Consider the following 19,856-nt stretch of genomic DNA (forward strand, 5'->3'; position numbering starts at 1 on the left):
GGTGGCTAAGAGTGTGGACCCTGGGGACGAACTGCCAGACTTCTAGACCTTTTGGCCCACTTATTATCTGTATGGCCTTGAGCAAGTTACTTAACTTTTTTATCCCTCAGTTCCCTTGTCTGCCAAATGGAATAATAAGAATGCCCACTGGGTAGGGTTGTTATGAAGACTAAGTGAGATTTTATATATATCTACCTAAGTGTGAGGACCCATCATTACCATTACCACCACCACCACCACCGTCCTCAACCTCCTCATCGTCATCCTCTCTGACCCCTCCTGTTATCTCGTCCTAAAATGAAGCTAAATTTTAGAACCACTGGTGGGGGTGGCGAGGCAATGCCAAATGGTTTTTTTGCAAAGCTGTACAAAGCTACACAGTATTCAGGGCAGGGTGGGGAGATGCCCTGGGCCCCTGTTCGTGAAGGTCGTCCCCCTACCCACTCCTGTGTGCAGGAAAGACAAGGGGGAGACTCATTTCCCAGCCATGGATTCGTGTTCTGGATAAGGTGACTGGTGGGTCTGAAATGACCTCCTCTGCTTCCACTGACAAACCTTTCATTTTCATTTTCTTTCATTTTCTCGCGGCTGCCTGGAATCCCACCCCCCCAAGTGAGGATGGCTTCCTTCTTACTCTGCACCTTGGCAACAACATCAGAATGTCAGTCCACAGAAGGGAAGGCTGGGTTTCCTTTCTCAGCAGTTCAGTGCACTCAATCCAGTAGCGGGCAGCCCACCAAGGAGGTTTCAAAGTAGAAGGAGAGAAAGCAAAGCACACTTCTCGGTCATGCCAGAAGCTAGCATCTTTCAACCCGCCTTGCCTGGCACTTCAGATGCTGTCATGGTCAAACTAAGGAACAGAAGGGACATTGGCCACCTGATGGGTGGAAGCTGAATTCAAGAATATTCTAGCAATCATCCAAGAGACAAATTCAGGAAATAAAGAACTGGAGACTTGGAATAAATATTTCATTGGTCATGATGATCAAAAGATGATGGTTAAGACACACACATTCAGACCTCATCCCAGCTGTTGCAGGGCGGGAGCAACACCTCCCGGCCCCCTGCCATCTCTCTGGGCCCCTCCTGCCACGCCCTGCAGCCACTGCCCCACCCAGGACTCCGTACTTCCCTCGGAGCTTCTACTGCCCTGTTTCAACTCCCCTCAACATGTGCCTGGATGTTTACTGTGAAGAAAAGCCAAGGACTTGACCTGACTCTGCAGTGGGCAGGGCTGCAGTGCTTGTGAGTCCTTCTCTACCTCCCTTTCCCAAACTCTCTCCTTCTTTCCCCTCTCCCACCCCATCATTGTTCCCCAGAAACAAATAGGATGGCTTCACTGGTCAATTCTTAACATGTACAAACACCAAAAGCAGAGGGAACAACCCCTGGCCACCCCCCACCCCCCAAACCCCAGTGCTGGGAGAGCAGCCGGCGGTGGGCGAGGCTGCCTCAGGAACTGCGGAGCTGCTGGAGCTGTCCGGCCGTTCTGGAAACTTCTTTGGCCTCAGGGCTTTACCTAGAGGCCTCTTCCTTCAGCTCCTTGTTTTTCCGCACCTCCTCCGCGTGCTTGTCCTGGAGGAAAGGGAGGGAAGAGGGGCGGGTCACACAGGCTTCCCCGAGGTAAAGGGAGGCTGAAGGGCAGGAGAACCCAAAGCAAAGAATGGCTGCCACACGAGTGAAGAGCAGGGCCTGCACAGACGTCCTGAGAAGGGGCAGAAGGTGGCAAGTGAGACTGGCGGGCGGCAGGTGAGTGAGACGGCTGGTATGGCCCCAGGGAGCTCATTGACCGGGGCCAGCCTGCAGTGGGGGGACCACCTCAGAGCGACCCCAGAGCCCACCAGCCTCTCCCTCCCACACCTGACCATTCTGGGGTTGCACCGACGACATTGCTTGACTTTGTAAGGAACAGCTCAGTGTAGTTTGTGCCAGAGGGGCAGGTAGTCAGACAGGAGTCCCCCACACATACATGCACCTTGGCTGCTGCTTTAGATTCTTGTCCGTCTCCTTAGCAAAGGTTGTCTAAGCCCCCTGATGAAAGATGAGGCCCCTTAAAGTACAAACTGACTGGGGAAATTTTGGAAATGTTTTCCATCTCCAAAAAGTGGACTTTCAAACAAGTCTTGTTAAGAGAACCTTCTTTTGTTTCACAGCATCATCAGGACAAAGGAAGGGATCTCCCATTAAAGGCCCATCAGCTGTGTGACCTCAACCGATTCGCTTCACTGTCAGGACTCAGTTCTCTGTTCTTTAAAGACCAGAGGGTGATGGAGGGGAAGCTCTGCCCTGCAGATTTCTGTGTTCACCTCTAGGGCTGACGGTGGTCTGCCTGACATTACTGTTCATTGTGCACATATCTGGGCCCTCTATCAAACGGTGACTTCCTTGTGGGCAGAGAGCACACCTTTTTCTTCTCTGTATCCCCCAGTTCCTCCTCCAGTACCTTGCACATTGTAGGTGCTCAATAAATATTGTTTCTACTAGACCCTGGTATACATTCAGATATCACCAGTCAGTCTGGAGAAGGCCTCCTGAGGCAGTCCAGGTTCCTGGAGAGGCCCTAGAACTTTCCATGACTCTGGGGAAAATGTGGGGAATGGTGCGGCTAGGGCAGTGGTTCTCAGCCCTGTTACATATCAGCATGACCTACAAAGCTTGTTAACCGCAGGTCCTTGGCACCATCCCTAGAAAGCCAGGGCTGGTAGGGCTGGCGTAGGGTCCGAGTATCTGTCATTTTAAACTTTATACCATGTAAGTCTGGTGCAGATTGGTCGGTGACTCACACAAATACTGACACAGAAGATATTGCTGATGGTGTTCCCAGCCTGGGGCAGGGCGGAAACCACACCCCTCCCTCTAATTCTACCTCCTACCTTCACCAGTGGGCAAGGATGAATAGGGGTCAAGACCCCAGGAGAGCAATGCCCTCTCAAATGTTTGCTCTGACATCTTGCTGCTTTGAGCCTTACCTTACCTGCAGAGCTTTGACTCCAGAGCATGGACCTTCCCAATCTCTCCACCTCAGAATCTACCTCCATTCCCAGGTGAGCTTGCTGGGCAGAACCCTAGGTTTCTAGACTCCCTTTCCATGGCCTCCAGTGGCCCTCTCTCTAACAAAGACTGGCAGGATGACTGTGGGCTGCTCTTCTTGGAACAAGTGTTGAAAAAGCCACCTGGACTGGTAGCCAGAGAACTGGGTTCTAGTCCTAGCTCTGCCACTTAGTGGCTGTGTGATCCCGGGCAAGTCTTTTGATGTTCTGACACGGTTCTCTCACTGGTAAGTGTGGATAACACAGTCATCTTGCCTCGTGAGCTTGTTGTGAAGATAGAGGTATGATGAAATAAAAGTGCTTTGCGGTCTTTCAAATGCCATATCAAGGCCCTAGCCTCGGTTATTTGCTTGGGTTTGGCCTGAAAGCCCATGCCCCATCTATCCCAATCTCAGACGTTTTCCTGTAAGAGTTTGCTCCCAGTCATCTTCAATAACAGAGGAAGACTGACATCAGAACCAGATACTTCCCTCCCATCTAATAGTTGTTGGAGGCCTCATTGTCCCTAGAAGGATGGAGTGTAAGAGCCGAGGGGCTGCCCGCATGCTGGCCAGCTGCACGGCCTATGCAGCATTCAGATCCCCTGTGAAGAAACCAGATCTTTCTAGCAGCTGTTGCCAAGGGCCTAAGACTCTAAGTGGACGGGCAGGAAGGAGCGGGGACCACGCTGCTCACCATGGGACGAGGCCACCGATCGGGTCCCGGGAGTCACCGCGCAGCAGGCGGTTCCTGGAAATAAAACACAGAGCTGGAGCTCTCCCGGGAGCTGCAGGAGAAACTGGGGCAGCCTTGAGATGCAGGAAATGAGGCCAGCGTGTTCTCAGCACAACGGGCTATTCTTCTGCTGACACGTGGGACCAACCTCAGTCTCTCATGTTTCTCATATTTAGGTGACACCATTTGGTTTATTGACAAAAAACAGAATATTGGCAAGACCTGTGACTCACTCGGTCCATATCAAGAGGTTTAGAGAGAATCGTATTTCCTGCTCAATGGGCAACTCAGCTCATCATACTCTTGGCTTAGAGCCAAGAGCTCATGTCAGCATCTTTCATTAAATCAAATCGGCCCATTCAAGGATGAAGCCAGGACAGTACAACCGCTTGTTCGTCCCTACTCCCATGCATTAGGCAGGCTGTTTCTCTAAGATAAGAGATCTGATCTTCCTAAAACAATGGGAAATTTCAACTGTGTAGCTGTGCAGCAAAACTCCCAAGGAATTCCAAAGCTTGGTCCACGATTCTTGCCTACAACTTCTCTTACAGTCAGTCCTTGGAACACTCTAAGGATCCAGCCTAACAGAAATATCCCCATTCCTGCCTGGGGCTCTTTGCTCCCCGAAATGACATGTAGGTCCATTATACTTGCCGTGGAGGGAGAGAGGACCCCAGCGGTCTCCTTTCCGGTCCAGGACCACCTACCTTCTCTTGCAGCCGTTCCAACATGGCGGCAAGGTGGGCCTCTCGGTTCTCCTTGTTGGATTCCATCTTCTGGGCCAGTTTTTTCTTAGCCATCTTGATGAAGTTGTTGTTTTCTTCTATGGCTTTTTGGATCACCTCCCGCTCATGTTCTCGTTTCTCCGCCAGGTGCTTCAGGAGCTCAGCTTCTTGGTACTATGGAAGCACAGAGAGAGAAAGGGGCCCTTGAAGGTGAGATGTCAGGGTGTATTTATACTATTACGACTTACCGTCAAGAGCCCCACACCCGGAGCACACCTCCCTGAGCCTGGTCCTTGGCCCTCTGGCAGGAAGTAAGAAAGACGTACTGGGTACTCCCACCATACCCTCCGTTCTCTTTTTCTCCTTGCTATCATAAATTCACTCACAAATACTGGGTGAGCATATACTATGTGCCAGGCACTGTCCTAGAAACTTAATAAGGAAAAATGTCTAGTAGAGATAAGACATATATCAGCATGACCTAGGACATCTTGTTAACTGCAGGTCTAGTAGAGATAAGCATGTGACATGTGCCTTAAGTGGTAGAGAGGAAATGCTACAGGAATTTAAGGGAGGGGAAGATTATTTTCTGCTTGAAAGATGAAGAAAAGCATACACAAAGATGGCATCAGCATTGACACATAATAATCAACAGAAAACACAGAAGGCACATGACGGGGTGGTAGTGGCCCATATCATGACCTTCATCCCCTGCCACCCTTTCCTTAACTTTCTTAAACCAACTCCCTCCCCCTCACACTGAGATGGAGGGAAGAAGATAGCACTTACCTTCCTTCGCTCCTCGGCTGCTTCTAGTTTCTTCTGGATTTCTTCCAGTGAAGGGTCTCGCCGCCTGGGTAGCGAAGCATTGAACTCAGGCACCCCGTCAAAGGAGGGCGGCTTCAGGATGACTTCAAAGGACTGGCCTGAGGTGCACTTGTTCAGCTCAATGACTTCCATGTCAGAAATCACACACCAGTTCAGGTCCACGGTGTCTGCTGCAGAGAGCAGGAAAGGGGCTGCTCAGCCCGCGAAGACCACAGGGTCCCCCGTGAAGCATGCACACAGACGTGGGAGATCTGGGCGACCAGGGTCCTGGGTCTGCCCTGAACATGGCACCTAAGGGCAGTGGGCTCTGAGGGGCCAGGAGGAGTTGGTAGCCACCGTACAGTCTCAGGCTCCAAGAGAAGGGGTCCCAGGACACGTGATTTCTAAGAATGGCTGTAGCAGCGGCTCCGGCTTCTGCTTCCGCCACAAGCCTCCTGCCGTAGTTGAGCTCTTGCTCCAGCTGTCGTCTATGGTGGCCCGAAGTGGTGCGTTACCCACTGCCCTTCCGCGGCTCATCCCGCTCCAGCTCTGAAGGCTCGGCCTGCTGACACCTCTCCCCTTACTCCCTCCTACCCCGCTCTCGTCTTTCTCTCCAGTCACCACTGTCTTCCCGCTGGCTTTGATCTTTTCTCCTACACTGTCTCCCACACCAGCCTAAACCGAAAAGACAATCTCAGGTCACCCGAGCACCGTCAGCTCTCATTTCCAGACCAAACCAACCCCTTCCTTTTTTATCTCTGGGAAATTAAGAGGTGACCTGGTCACCAACACTACAAACCATGATGGGGTATTCGGTGCTCTCCGCCAGCACCCTGGGACTCTGTCCCAGGTCCCAGGCAGCACGGCTACCACAGACCCTCCTGGGGTGGCCCGTAGGTGGAAGTCCTCTTCCCATCTCCGGACCCTCCTAGAGCATCCTCTACCCTTCACGGGGGAATCTAGTGATTTACACCAGTCTTGTCTTCTCTCCTAGTTTAAGTGTCCCTGAGGGCAGGATCTCTGTCTGTTTCACCTCTGCATCCTCCACAGCATCCATTTGTTAAACAAATGAACAAAAGCTAAGATTAAAAGCACTCTGCAGGGGGTCCGACTCAGACCTTTGCTGCTGTCTAGGCACACCCCCACCCCTGCAGCCCCTTGCCTGCCTCCACTTGGAGCTGAGACCCTGAGAATTGGCTGGGTAATTTTTCTGGGAGGAGAGTTTCATGAAATTGGGGTCAGGGGCTCTGTTGTCATGGATACAAGTCACAGGAACCCTCTACCCATTACTCTCCCTGCTATGACCCTGACTTACCTTCGTACTTATAGGATGACTTATTCAGGGGATCAGCCAGGAAACAGGAACAGAATAGGGACACCAGCGGGAGTTCCTTCATCTTCTCTTTGTAGGCTGAGGAGACACCACAGGTGAAGAAGGCGACCCCCTCCCGGGCTCAGGAGCCAGCATCCATGCTTGTCCGGGTGCCGGAGCAGCCAGGGGTCGCCAGGCTCCCCAGAGGCACCCAAACACCCGGACTCCCGCCCTGGCTGGGGGTCCACCCCCCTTGACCCCGAGCAGCCCTGTTTAGGATTCCTCTGTGTGATTCGGACCCACTTCTGTCCACCTGTTAAAAGCAGAGCCTTCCAGTGCGCCCAGATGGGCCTATCTTCTCCCCAGGGCATCATCTTCCCCCCACCTGAATACAAAATGCCCTTGGGTAAAGGCCCCAAGCACACATGCCTCTGCCCCAGCCTGGCACCCTGGGTCTCCCAGACCGAGACAACTCTCGGTCTCCCCACACTTGCCCGGGGTATTTCATTTATTTTGCTCCAGAATGCAGGAAACCCTCACTCCATTTTACTCAACGTGCTTGACAGGGTCTCCCTGAGGAGTAAACAAACTCACCACAGGCCCTCTGGTCTTGCCCCTCACTGGGGGCAAGTTCAGGCAGGGAGCCTTCTCGGCCCTCCCAGCCAGAGTGGTGGTCAGTGCCAGAGGGGCTGGCATCCACAAGGGCTGCAGGTGTACGTACCCTCACCGCTGTCTACTCTCTCTTTGTCGGGGGAGGATTTGAACAGCAGGCGGTCACAGGTCAGAGCCGATGTGCCGTTGTCCAGCCCACCCCCGCCCTGGCGCTGGCACATGCTCCTGACAGTCCCCCTCACTGTCCCAGGGCCATGCTTTCTTTTAAGCTAGGTGTACTCAGGCTGTGTAGGTAAAGCCCCTGCACAGTGCCAGACCCTCTTCCCCTCATTTCCTTTTTCAAATGGAAAACAAAATTAACTTCAAAAGTAATACATGTGCATTATTGAAATTTTTTTAAAACACACACGGAGATGAGTGAAAGGCAGAAAAGCTCAGCTGTGATGTCACCCACCACCTGGAGGTAACTTCTTGTAACCCTTAAGTGGACTCCCTGTTGGTATTTTTCCTTTCTGTGCATATGGAAAGTGCATGCCTGTGTACGCATAAATCCCCTCCGCTGGGATACCCGTCACATAGGCGGTTTTTGTACCTACCAGCGAGGGTCATGTTTTCTGAAATGTGAGAGCTGAATCCCACTGAAATTCACAGAGTAAGGCTGTCACCAGCTCAGGATGCTGTCCCAAACCTGAGAAACAGAATATTTTACTGCTGACAGGTTATTCACATAAGCAAGGTCCTTCCACAACCAGGGAGAGAATCCCAGCAGGGACCTGGTCTGCTCCACCCCCAGAACCTCTGCACACCAACTCCCCCTCTCCCAAACACCAGCCTCGCACTCCGACATCACCCCAATCAGTTCAGCCTCCAGGCATTGACAACAGTTTCACAACTGGTTACCCAGTCTCAGATATAGGGGTTTCCTCGGACTGTATGCATCAACGGGTGTTTGTCTACCTCCCTGCACAGCTCGTGGCCTGGCCCAGTGCAAAGGTTAGGATGAGAGACAAGTCCTCAGTCAGAATCACCCAGGAAGTATTCCCAAAATAACTGTGTGTCCTGAATTCCTCCCCAGGCCCATCCCAGCTTCCCATCTGCCTGTTCTGCTGTGGGGTGGGAGGGAACTGGGCAGAGGACACCAAAATACCTCTTCAGAAGCCCCCTCACTCCCTTCCCCGTCAAAAACACTGTCCTAAGCACACCTGGACCCCATTAAAGAGAATCGGAACTATGAGAAGAAACGACGCTGAGGAATACTGTCATTGTAATGTGTCTAGTGTGGAGGTGGGAATTGCCATGCGGAATTATTGTGAGGGCCCAGAAGATGGGCTCCACACTCAGCATGAGGTCTGCAGAGGGAAGCAGGTGCCCCCTGGCCCCCCCCAGCATCTGAACCGAGTCTTGAATGATGAGTTAGAATTAAGCAGAAGGTGGCAGGGCTGGCATTCTCCCGGGGAAGCAGAGCACGCAGGGTCAGGGGTGGGAGAGCTCCAGGTCTAGGGGTTCTCGACTGCATGGTTCTGGGCCAGAACGTGAGGAGGAGGAGGGAGAGATGAAGCAGGAGAGCCGGACAGAGAGCAGACCAAGGAGCGTCCTGGGGACAGTGGGTGACAGGCCTCCGCTGAAAGCGACCATCCGAGGGAGTGGGGAATAGCCAGTGATGAGCGGTCACTAAGGGGACTCTGTGGTCCTTGCTCTGTGACGGTCAGTTTTTGTGTCAACTTGACTGAGCGAAGAGGAGCCCAGCTAACTGGCAAACATTCTTCCTGGGCGTGCCTGTGAGGCTACCGCTGGGAGAGACTGGCATGTGAGCACAGAAGGTGGACACCCCGTCCACTGAGGGCCTGGATAGAACCTAAAGGCGAGCCCGCTTCCTCTGCTTGAGCCGGGACCTCTGCCTTCTCCTGCACTCAGACATGGGGGCTCCTGGCCCTCGGGACTCCAGACGCGGACTGGCATTCCGCCCCAGCTTTCCCGGGCAGGGGATTTCTCAGCCTCCTTAACTGAGGAGCCAGACCTTCAACATGAGTCTCTCTCTCGTCTGTATCCTACTGGTTCTGTGTCTCTGGAGAGCATGAGACAGCCACCCTCAGGGAAGACCGCCCCAGCGGGTGCTGCGGGAGCCGACAGCCTCACCGCCGGCCTCTTCAGGAGGTAAAGGGACCTGGGGCTGACTTAGAATCCCTTTTCTTCCTTGGTGAGGTTTTCCCTCTAGAGACCAGGGTGGGAGAGATCAGGTGCCCAAGTAAGCAGGTGGGAGCTGCTATCCCCATTTGTAGATGAGGAAGCAGAGGCTCAGAGGGCTTATGGGGTTTGCTCAGGGTCAGGCTGCTAGCAAGTGAGAGAGTGGAAAGTTGAAGCCAGGCCAGCTTGCCTAGGGTGCTCTGTGCCCTGCATGTCGCCACGTCCTCCTGTCTCTTTGGAGCCAGAGGCCCCCGCCACCCCTCCTCCCAAGGCAGCACAATGAGCCTCTCTTCCCGGAGTCAGGCTGATCCTGACAGTACCAGTGGTCCCCTGAGCAGGACTGGACGCGACGTCTGGGGTAGGTAGGAGGCTCCATTCTCCACAATCTCCGCTCATGCCCAGGCTGATGGATGAGGAGGCGGCTGGCAGAGCGACTGAGCTCCTGCCGGGAGAGGGAGCGGCCCCAGACTTTTGCCTGGATAATGCATGAGAAGTGGGGATACAAACAGAGAGAGACACCATAGAAAGAAGGGGGACTGAGCTGGGCTATTTCTGAAGAAGGGGGTACTAGGGTCAGGGACATGCCTCTCGGCCTGAGCCCGGGAATGACAATGATGCCCTGTGCCCATGGACCACCTTACAGATTACAATCCCCGTCACCCACATTATCCTAGGTGATCTTCCCATGAGACTGGCCTAGGCTGACACGACAAGCATCACTTTCAGATGAAGAATATGGGACTCAGAGAGAAGTTAAGGCTCTTGGCTAAGGTCACATGGCTGGGTAGGGATACAGCTGGTTCTAGGATCCGGATCTTCTGACTCTGAAGCTCTTCCCTTGTGGCCAGTGGAGGGGCTGGATGCTAACTGCTGGTTCCTCCATGGTCCTGGGGACTCAGGGAAAGCCAGTCTGGCCTGAAGATAATTTAATTAAAAACATGTAGGAAGTGCTTTCTACACTTCCATGGAAGATGTTGTGCGAGGACCCTTATGAGCAGGAGGAACCAGTGGAGAACTCAGGTCGGAGAGACAGAGAAGACAAGCGCAAGGATCAGGACACAGCCAGAGAAGGGCAGAGGTGTGCGTGGCCAAGGGATTTGTAACTGGAAGTCTGCACAAATAAAAATCTGTATTTATACAGCACCTCCTGTGTGACAAATGCTTTCTCTTTAATTTTCACAACAATCTTGTGACATAGGAATTATTACCCCTGATTTATACATGTAGGAGTTGAGGCTCATTGGGGCTATGTGACATTTCCAAGGTCACTCGTCACTCAGAGCAGTGGGTTGAATGGTGTTCCCCGGTAAGGGATGTCCACATCCGAATCCCTGCAACTTGGGAATGTGATCTTATTTGGAGTCTTTGCAGATTTAATGTAGTTAAGGATCTCAAGATGAGATCACTCTGTACTGTCTGGGTGGCACCAAAATCCAATGACAAGTGTCTTTATAAGAGACACATGAAGGAGAGGGTAGAAGGTCATGTGAAGATGGAGGCAGAGGCTGGAGGGGTGCAACCACAGGCCGGGGAGAACCTGGAGCCACCGGAAGCTGGGAGAGGACAGGAAGGATTCCCCCTGGAGTCCATGGGGGCTGTGGCCCTGTTAACACCTTAATGGGGGACTTCTGGACTCCAGAATTGTAAGATGAATTTCTGCTGTTTTCAAGCCAAGTTTGGGGTAATTTGTCACAGCAGCCACAGGAAACTAATACACTCAGCAAGTTACAAAGCCAGGGTTGAAACCCGTGGTTCTTTCACCTTATCTCAGCTGCCCAGTGTTGACACGCCCTCTGATGTGTACCTGTGGGTATGCAGGGCCCTTACAAAGCCTCATGCCAAAGTCATGTCATTGCTTCTTCACTCAAGACCCAAAAGATGTGGCTGCTGCCCATGGAACATTCTGAGAAAGGAAATAAAGGGAGGGGGGGAGGGAAAGACTCTTCCAGAAAGTCCAGTGAAGTCCCACCCCTGCTTCCCACTGGCAAACTGCTCCCTACACTTACAACTCAGAAGAGTCTAAATATGGAAAAGCAAAGCAATCACATATTTTTGTTGATCGGTGGAACCAATAGCATAATTGGTAAAATTAATTAGTTAGTGGTAACCTGGCCACACAGAGATCTAGGCCATCAGGAGATAAGACTCAGAGTAAGTTAACTTGGGGATAGGGGTAGATGACAGCGAAGGTCTAGAATCAAGGCTGTTGACTGAAGAAGGATCTCGTGGTGACGTGGTTGGGGGAAAGATCAGCGCCCCCAGCTGCCCCCAGAACATCAGAATGCCTGAGGTGGTGAGAACTGGCAGCCACTACGGGCCCTCAACTAGGGGCGGCCTCACTCCCGGGAAATATACGGGACTTTTCTTTTAATTCAAGTATTGTTGATATATAATATTACATTGGTTTCAAGTATACAATACAATAATTCAACAATTATACACATTGCAAAATGCTCACCACATAAATGTAGTTGCCAACTGTCACCATACAAAGATATCACAATATTATTGAGTATTTTCCCTATATTGTACTTTTCATTACTTGGGATTTTTCAATGGTCACTAGACTGGGTGCTATAGGTAGTTGTGGGCAGGAGCTGAGTAGGCTAAACATCCTGCATTTACACACAACAATGCCACATAACCAACAATTGTCCCTTCCAAATGCCAATATATTCATCTCCGGGGGCGAGAGACCTAAGGTCACCCTGGCTCTGTGGCAGAGGGGGCCGCAGAGTCCAAACCTCTGGATCCCAGTGCCAGTGTCTTTCCCCTTCACACGTCAGGATGTGAGAGGACAGCCTGGATGGGGGCCGCCGGAGCAGCAGTAAAGATGGGGATTCAGAAGGACTTCATTATGTGACCAGAAATGGTGACCCATGGTCCCAGGCTTTCTGGAATGCAGCCAATAACCAAGACAGCCTCAAGCTCCCAGATGCCACATGGCCATTTACTGGGCACACATCCAACCTCTGAGGCACCTCTGAATGCCCACATAGCCCAAGTAAGCAAGGGTTTTATTTGTCACTGCAAGAGACACCCACTAATGCCGTTGGGATGTATCAATCCCATCTGGACTCTTTGAGGAATAAGAAGCTCATACACGTCCAAGTGGTTTGAGCAGAGTAGCTCCTGACAAGAGTGTTCAGAGACACCATAGGAGGTCTGGCACAGAATCAGAGCACGGAAGCAGTGAGCTCGGACCCTGGTCTGCTAACCAGAAGCAGTAGGGCAAGGTGGCGTTTTATGTCTGTGCCAGTTACCAGTCTTTTTAAAAGTCCTGTTGAAGTTACATATTTTTCTGAAATAAGCTGCACAAGCTACCTAAATGTCATGGAATCATATCACCTCCGTACACCAGTAACCCAGGCTGTTTTGTGCTGATAGGAGGGCTGATTGGCAGCCATATATATATGTCTTACTTGGATTTTTTAAAAAAGGAGGTAAATTATTTTTTCATGAATGTGGTTTTCATTTTCCCCACAATATTTATTGAAATTAAATTCTGTGCCAAGCCCTCAGCTAGGGCCTAAAATAACTACAAGGACTTTTGATAATGAAAAAGATGAAACAGGTCCCCTGGGTGGGAATTTGGAGCCTCTGGAAGTTTTTCAGATGCTCTGCAGGCCTTCTGCAATTCTCCTGCAGTAGCATGGGCCATGTTATAAAGGGGGAAGGAGCGGATACAGGCCAAGAAGGGACTAGGGAGGTGCACAGAGCTGGGCAAAGCAGGACAGTGTGTGAGGAACTGGCTTTGGGGAACTGGCATCTAATTTCTTCTAAGAGCTTCAAACGTAGTAGGTGGTGGGAGCCATGGTCAGCAGCAACCTCCAGACAGTACCTAGCTAGAAACGCAGCTTCTGGGAAGCGGGGAGGTGGCACCTGTAGACAAGAGCAGAGCTCTAGGGGCTGAGTCTGAGGAGCGCCCCCTAGCTGTAACAGCCGTAACAGGCGGTTGGACCAGGGAGGGACACAAAGCTAAATCTGGAAAACCACTGCCCTAAATGATCCACAGTGATAGCACTTTCGGGGCTACTTTTATTTTCCATTCAATATGTACAGAAGGATCAACATATGAGAAGGAAAGTTCATGGGCACGGACTTCTATTCAGGGTCGCTGGCTGTAGTGCAAGGCACTGTGACCCAGGGACCGTGAGAGGTCCTGGGGTCAAAGTTCTCAGAAGCATCAGCATATAGAACAAAATCTACTCCTAGTCACAACAAGAGGAATATTTTGTAGTGCTTTACAGTTTATGAGACACTGCAAGTGCATATATATGCACATAGGCATTTTTTTAAATTTTGGTATCATTAATATACAATTACATGAGCAACATTGTGGTTACTAGATTTCCCCCATTATCAAGTCCCCACCACATACCCCACTACAGCCACTGTCCATCAGCATAGTAAGATACTATAGAATCACTACTTGTCTTCTCTGTATGCACAAAGGCATTTTATATGTAACGTTCTCATTACAAACATATTAACATATTTCAGGACATCAGTGTGACACAGAAAAGTCCCTGTCATTTGGCTACATTTTTCTATTGACATTTTGTTTTGTTGTTTTATCCCCTGTGTCTGTTATTTTTACACAGTTCTAATCTGGGCATAAATATTTTATCATTTCATTCTGTCTAAACACTATTATAGATACTAGTAAAACCATTTTACAGATGATCAGTTCAGGTAAGTAACTTGATTTGCTCAAAGTTAGGCAAGTAGATGAGAAAGATGAACTTGAACCAAAATCTCCTTATATCAAAGTTCCATGGTACTTCCTCATATCCAAGGCCAAGTGTAAATACAAGTGCGATGGATGGTTACCTAGGACCTGTGGTTGCAGGGTGCACAAAGACTCGCCTGCCCCAAACCTGCCTCCCAACCATGGGTAGCCCAGTGCTCAAAATTCGAAGCATTAAGCTCTCTTTTGCATCAGGCTGTGCCTCAGAAAGTCCCTGTTAAAACGCATACACGTGTCCTTCCACGTGTAACAAATTAACTCAATTTCATATCAATAGACAATAAGCAGTAGATTTATAGACACTTCCAGGGGTCAAGCTCTGCCCATATATGGGAGGAGTCATGGAGAGCTCTTAAGTTTCACCCTTTTTCTGATGAGGAAACAGAGGGCCCAAGAGGTCCAGTGCCTTTTCCAAGATTAAGTAGGGGACCAGAACTAAGTTTCTGAGCCACATTTAGTACACTACCAGGAGACTCTTATTTTTTGCAATATCACTCTTGTTTTCTTTGTTCTTTCATTCTTCTCCAATGCTTTGTAAGTTTTACACCTTGTTTTTATCTTTAAGTTAAAATCATTTGTATCTATTTTTCATCACAGTAAGAATAATACAGTATCTAATGGTTTTCATTGCGTGAGATGAGACATTTCACCTGCTTTTCCTTACTTTCACTACAAATTCGATTTTACCAGTGATCAGGATTTTCAGTTTTGGGTTATCATTACTGATTTCTTTCTCACGTTACTCATTCAACAAATACTTGTTGAGAACCTTCTATGTATTTTATGCAAGGTACTAAGAAGGAATACAATGATGAATTTAATAGATATATTCCATAGACTCAAGATATTTGACATTTGCCCTCAGCTTTTATCAACATGTTGATTGTGACTACACAATGACTCCAAATTCTAGTGTTTTCTTTCTTCAAGACTGTTATCAATACCGTGTCTTTCTTGGTCATGTGTTCTTTAATTTGATACACATATTCTGAGTACAGTACATTTTTTCTAAGAAGCAATCACGGAATACTTGAGTCCTTGCATATCTGGTTTGCTGACAGGTGTAGGAGACAGACAGACCTGTCCCAGGACCAACAGCCAAATTGTGTTTGTGCTGTCAGGAGACAGAACCTATCCACCTGTTTCCACATATTCAGTCTGAACCTCACTCCCTGTCCGGTCTGGATTTCTGGGCACTAGCACCCAGCTTACCCACTGGAACTTTGCTCCGTCCCTAAGCTCCTCCCCAGCTCAGTCTTTCACCCTAGTGTTTACACTCAGGCTCCTTTCTCTGCATGCACGTTCTGATTTGTTCTCTGAACTCCGGGTTGCCTGTGCCCTGGTGTAAGTTAGACTAAGCACCCCAGACCCCTTCCCCTTCTGATCTGTTCTGTCTTCCTGCCTCCCACCACCCACCACTGATAGCAGGACACTGAGGGGGTGGACACACGACAATCAGTTTTAATTCATGGAAAAGACCAGTGCAGTGAGTTTTGGTGGGGAAGAGAGATAGGTATGTATGTACCTACATCTATGTGTCTTCCTGTCTTCCTAATGAGACTAAAAATGTAAAAACCTGAAAAAAATGCTTTTTAAACATCAGAGGAAATTTTTTTGTCCTTATGTCATAACAGAAAAAGTAGCCTTTCTCCAGAGATCACATCTTTGTATATAGAAAATTCTAATTTGATAAGCAAATTAAATTATACATGAGGCATGTTTATTTCCCAAGCCAAAAGGGGGGGTGGGGGGGTAGAGAAGGGAGAGTTTGGTTCCTTAGAGGGCATTATAAAAATCACATTTTGCATGTTTTATAATCTTCCCCAAAACTTTTATCCCTCCCCCCAAAATGACTCATTTCTACCTACCCATGATTTCAAATCTCTGGGAATTCTATGTCTCCAAATTACATTCTCCGGGTAAGAAATAATCTAAAGATATCAAGGGTGTCTGGAGAGAGGATCTTACGGGGTCAGGAAAACTAAGCTCTTTCTTTGATTATTATCTTGATTTTTTAAAGTATCCACTTATTTAAAATCAAGAACACAAAAGAACCGTATTTTCCCATTCTTTCTATTTGATCGGTTCAGTGTGGCCACTGTTTCCTCTCCTTACCTCCCTCTCACCTGCCTTCTTTGCCCATGTCTCTCTTCCCTGTTCCACTACCTTGCTCTCTAGATCTCTGCTTACCAATCTTTATTGCTCTATTTTAAATGTTATCAGCCAGCGCACTTCTGTCCCACAGGGCAAATGTGGTTAAAATGGCTTACACGGATGAGAAAAGGCAGCCACTCTCACTCGGCTCTGGGACTTATTTTGCTGAGCCAAAATGAAATCTAGATATTAAACAAGAAATGCAAGATCCTCGCACTCCCCCAGCACCCAGAGCGTGTCTGTGCAAGAGTCCGCGCAGGAAGGACAATGCTACACTGGACTTCTCTGGCTTTGACGGGTCTGTTAGAACTTGGAATCTCCCTGGAGAGGAACAGTTTTCCATTTGAAATAATACTTGGATTTGGGGCACTTCTTTTGTACATGGTGTAAAATACGGACACATAGAGGCACATATATGTCATAGGGACACATATGAACAAGACAGGTCTCTGTGCAAAAAGTTCATAGTGAAAGATATGGATGGCCCCGGAGAACACTGTGCCAAGTGAACCAAGCCAGTCACAAAAGGACAAATACCACATAATTCCACTTCTGTGAGGTCCTAAGAGCAGTCAGACTCAGAGAGACAGAAAGCAGAACAGGGGTTGCCAGGGGCTGGGGGAAGGAGAAATGGGGGGTTGTTGTTCATCTGGGGAACAAGGGAAAGGTTCCAGAGACAGATGGGGGTGATGGCTACACAGCAATGTGAATATACTTAGTGACACATGCTGTAAATTAGAAACGGTTAAAATGGTAACTTTCATGTTATGTGTATTTTACAATTAAAATAACTTTTTTCGAAGTTCACAGTCTAGTAAGAGTTTTCCACAGTCTTATAGTCTTATAGTTAGAAGAGGTAACTAGAAGGAACTTAGTCCAATGTTTCTCAAACCTTTTTCTTACTGGAACCCATAATAAAGAACTACATTTTATATCATGACCCAGCATGTACATGTCATGATACTGACATATATATTTAAAGACATGGTCACTGATACATACACATACACATAAATATACACATAACTGAAATATAAGCAGAAGCATAAAAATATATTTGTATTTATTTATAAATATATTTACAAAATGTGTTTATAAATTTAATAATATAACTAAAAAATGGCATAGGAAATATTTACTGTGTGAGATGTTTCAACTTTTTTCTACTCTATCTCATTTTTTTAAATAAAATAATACCAGTTACAACCCACAAAATTGATTTCACAATCCACTAATGGGTCTCAACCTACAGTTTGAAAAACACTAATCTAGGTCAGTCACCAACACAATGCAGGTATCTCCCCTATAGCCACCCTTCTGCTTGAATGCCTTCAATGATGGGGTGCTCACTCCCTACCATGCTCTGTGGGGGGGTCCATCTATCAGCTAAAGCTCCTCCCCACTCCAAGCCTGTTCCAAGAGTGGCTTGGGTAGAGCTGGGGATTCCAGAAGGGCTGGGACCTGCTGACAGCTGCTCTGGTGCTGGGGCTGGTGAGCGGACTTCAGGGAAGCAGCCTGGGTCAGGCTGAGCTGGGAGCTGGCTGGCCCTAGAGGATAGGTCCCTGGGTGACCCCAGCTCCATTCTGCAGACCTGCCCTCTGCCCCCTCACTGCTCACTCCAGCACTGTGATTATCAGCTCATCTGGTGGGTGATCTCATTCCTCCTGGCACCCTGACTCCCGCCCATAGGAGAGGTTTCCTCCCCTAGAGGGGGCCTCAGCCTTAGTAGGGAGATTCTCCCACATTCCCTCTCAACCTCCCACCCCTGCTGCAGGACTCCAGGGGCCACTCCTGGCTGCCCCCGCCTACTATCCTCTTGGTCTTGAGACATGAGGCACCTTTGCCCTGGGTGTTCGAACTCAGGCTGCTGAATATTTTTGAGCCCCCCAAGAGGTTCTGGAGACCAGCCCTTCTTTAGGACAATGGGGCTCCTCCACACCTGCCTGAGTCTTCCTGGGAGGAACAAAGCAAAGACAGCTCCGCCACATGGGGCACAGCTGGCTGCAGGACGTCAAATCCCTGTGTCCAGGGAGGAGAGGACAATGCTTAAAGTCCTGGCCAGGGTGGTGGGCTGAGCGAATAGGAGCCTGGCTGAGCCACAGGCAGGGACCAGGGCGTGGCAGCTGTAGGTGCCCGCAGTTTGCAGCTTCCCTGCCAGCCGGCCCTGCCCAGGTAGGATCAGGTTGACCTCAGGGTGGGGCGGAGCAAGGAGGAGGTGGTGATCTCATTGCATCCTTAGAACCAAGAGAAAAAAGTGGCCCAGTGCAGATAGGGCAAGAAGAAAAGGATGATACGAATGAGAAAGGGAGCCGAGAAAGGCTGTGGCTGAGAAAGGAAATGTCAATCACAGGGTAGCTTCCAGCATGAAAGGGGCGTGGGGGTCAGAGTCAGTTCCAGGGGAAGCCGGACCCTGAACAAAACCATTCTCTCTCAGCAGCACATTTTTATGCAGAAACAACACACCATGGACATCGGACCCGAAGGAAATCCTGGAAATTCCTGCCGGTCCTCTCTCCTGAGCTCTGGAATAAAAGACGCCCCTGTAGCCCCCCCTCACCCCTCTGCCAAGGGCTGTTCTTCCGCCTCACTCCATCTCCCCAGGATTTGACAAAGTTTAATTGACTGAGTGAAACCAAAAGCAACACAATGGAAGCCAGACACCTTCCTTCCCTCTGTCCTCCTCTCTGTGGCTTGCTTTCCCCCTTCTGACTGAAAAGCCTCAAATAATTAGCATTTCATTCTACTTACCTGCAGGCCAGTGCGAAGCGAGCTGCTGCCTCCCTCACTCTGTCAATTAGTGGTACCCTAGGCTTCTCTCCACATCAGCACCAGGCTCACTCTCGCCATGACATCATCTCTGAGCGCTGTGATTGGCCCGCCATGGGTTGCTTGGCAATTGGACGGTCTCTGGCGGAGCAGGGATTGCCGGAGTGAGTAACTCTTAGCAGGCTGGGGAGTGGAAGATGATGTCAGACAAACAGCCTGCTTTCCACACTGCCCGTGGGGCAGGGGAGCTGTGGGGCGCAGGTGGGATGAAGGAGAAAAAGGGAGTGGTCCGGGGAGGTGGGCGAAGGCACGGTTTGCGAGCTGAGCCACTCAGGGGAGAGGACCTGGGGCAGGGGGTGGGTGGGGGAATGGTGAAGGATTTCCACAATCTAGTTCTTTCAGGTCTGGGGGTGGGAGAATATGGAATCTAGAGGAAAAATCAGAAAGAACAGATGAACCCTAAAAATAGCTCCCCAGAGGGCTTGGTGCCTGTTTCCAGCTCTGTCAGAGGGCTGGTGGGTTTGAACAGCGACTCAGAAGGCAGAGAGGGGCTGCCAGCACCCAGGCCCTGAGGTGTGAGCATGTGGCACAGGGGTCCCAGAAGAGCGGGGCTTCCCTCCTGTCACCTAGCTGTGACATCGGTCACACCTCTGCTGCGGCAGCTTGACCATCGCTGGGGGATGCCCCCAGCTCCCCAGGGCCTCCAGAGGGAGGGAGAGCGAGGGAAGGCTATGACGGGAGCCAAGGGTCACCACTCTCCCCGTGATTCCTCAATGAGGTAG

General features: G+C 49.8%; 1 protein-coding gene across 2 annotated transcripts; it reads right to left on the minus strand.

Annotated features, from left to right (window-relative positions):
- Nucleotides 1-961: 961 nt before the first annotated feature.
- STMN4 (stathmin 4) lies at nt 962-19,188 on the minus strand. 2 transcript variants are annotated; one of them, XM_073232720.1, is made up of 7 exons: nt 19,057-19,188; nt 7,817-7,908; nt 6,612-6,707; nt 5,279-5,487; nt 4,472-4,663; nt 3,726-3,779; nt 962-1,575 (listed from the first exon to the last, which is right to left on the minus strand). In XM_073232720.1, the coding sequence occupies exons 2-6, from the start codon at nt 7,827-7,829 to the stop codon at nt 3,759-3,761; spliced, it is 531 nt and encodes a 176-aa protein (XP_073088821.1). In that variant the 5' UTR covers nt 7,830-7,908; nt 19,057-19,188; the 3' UTR covers nt 962-1,575; nt 3,726-3,758. The 2 variants fall into 2 exon arrangements, with proteins under 2 accessions (XP_073088821.1, XP_073088820.1); XM_073232719.1 differs by lacking the exon at nt 3,726-3,779 and having other exon boundaries at nt 19,057-19,187.
- Nucleotides 19,189-19,856: the final 668 nt, after the last annotated feature.

Source organism: Manis javanica, chromosome 3, assembly GCF_040802235.1.
Source record: "Manis javanica isolate MJ-LG chromosome 3, MJ_LKY, whole genome shotgun sequence".
Taxonomy (NCBI): Eukaryota; Metazoa; Chordata; class Mammalia; order Pholidota; family Manidae; genus Manis; species Manis javanica.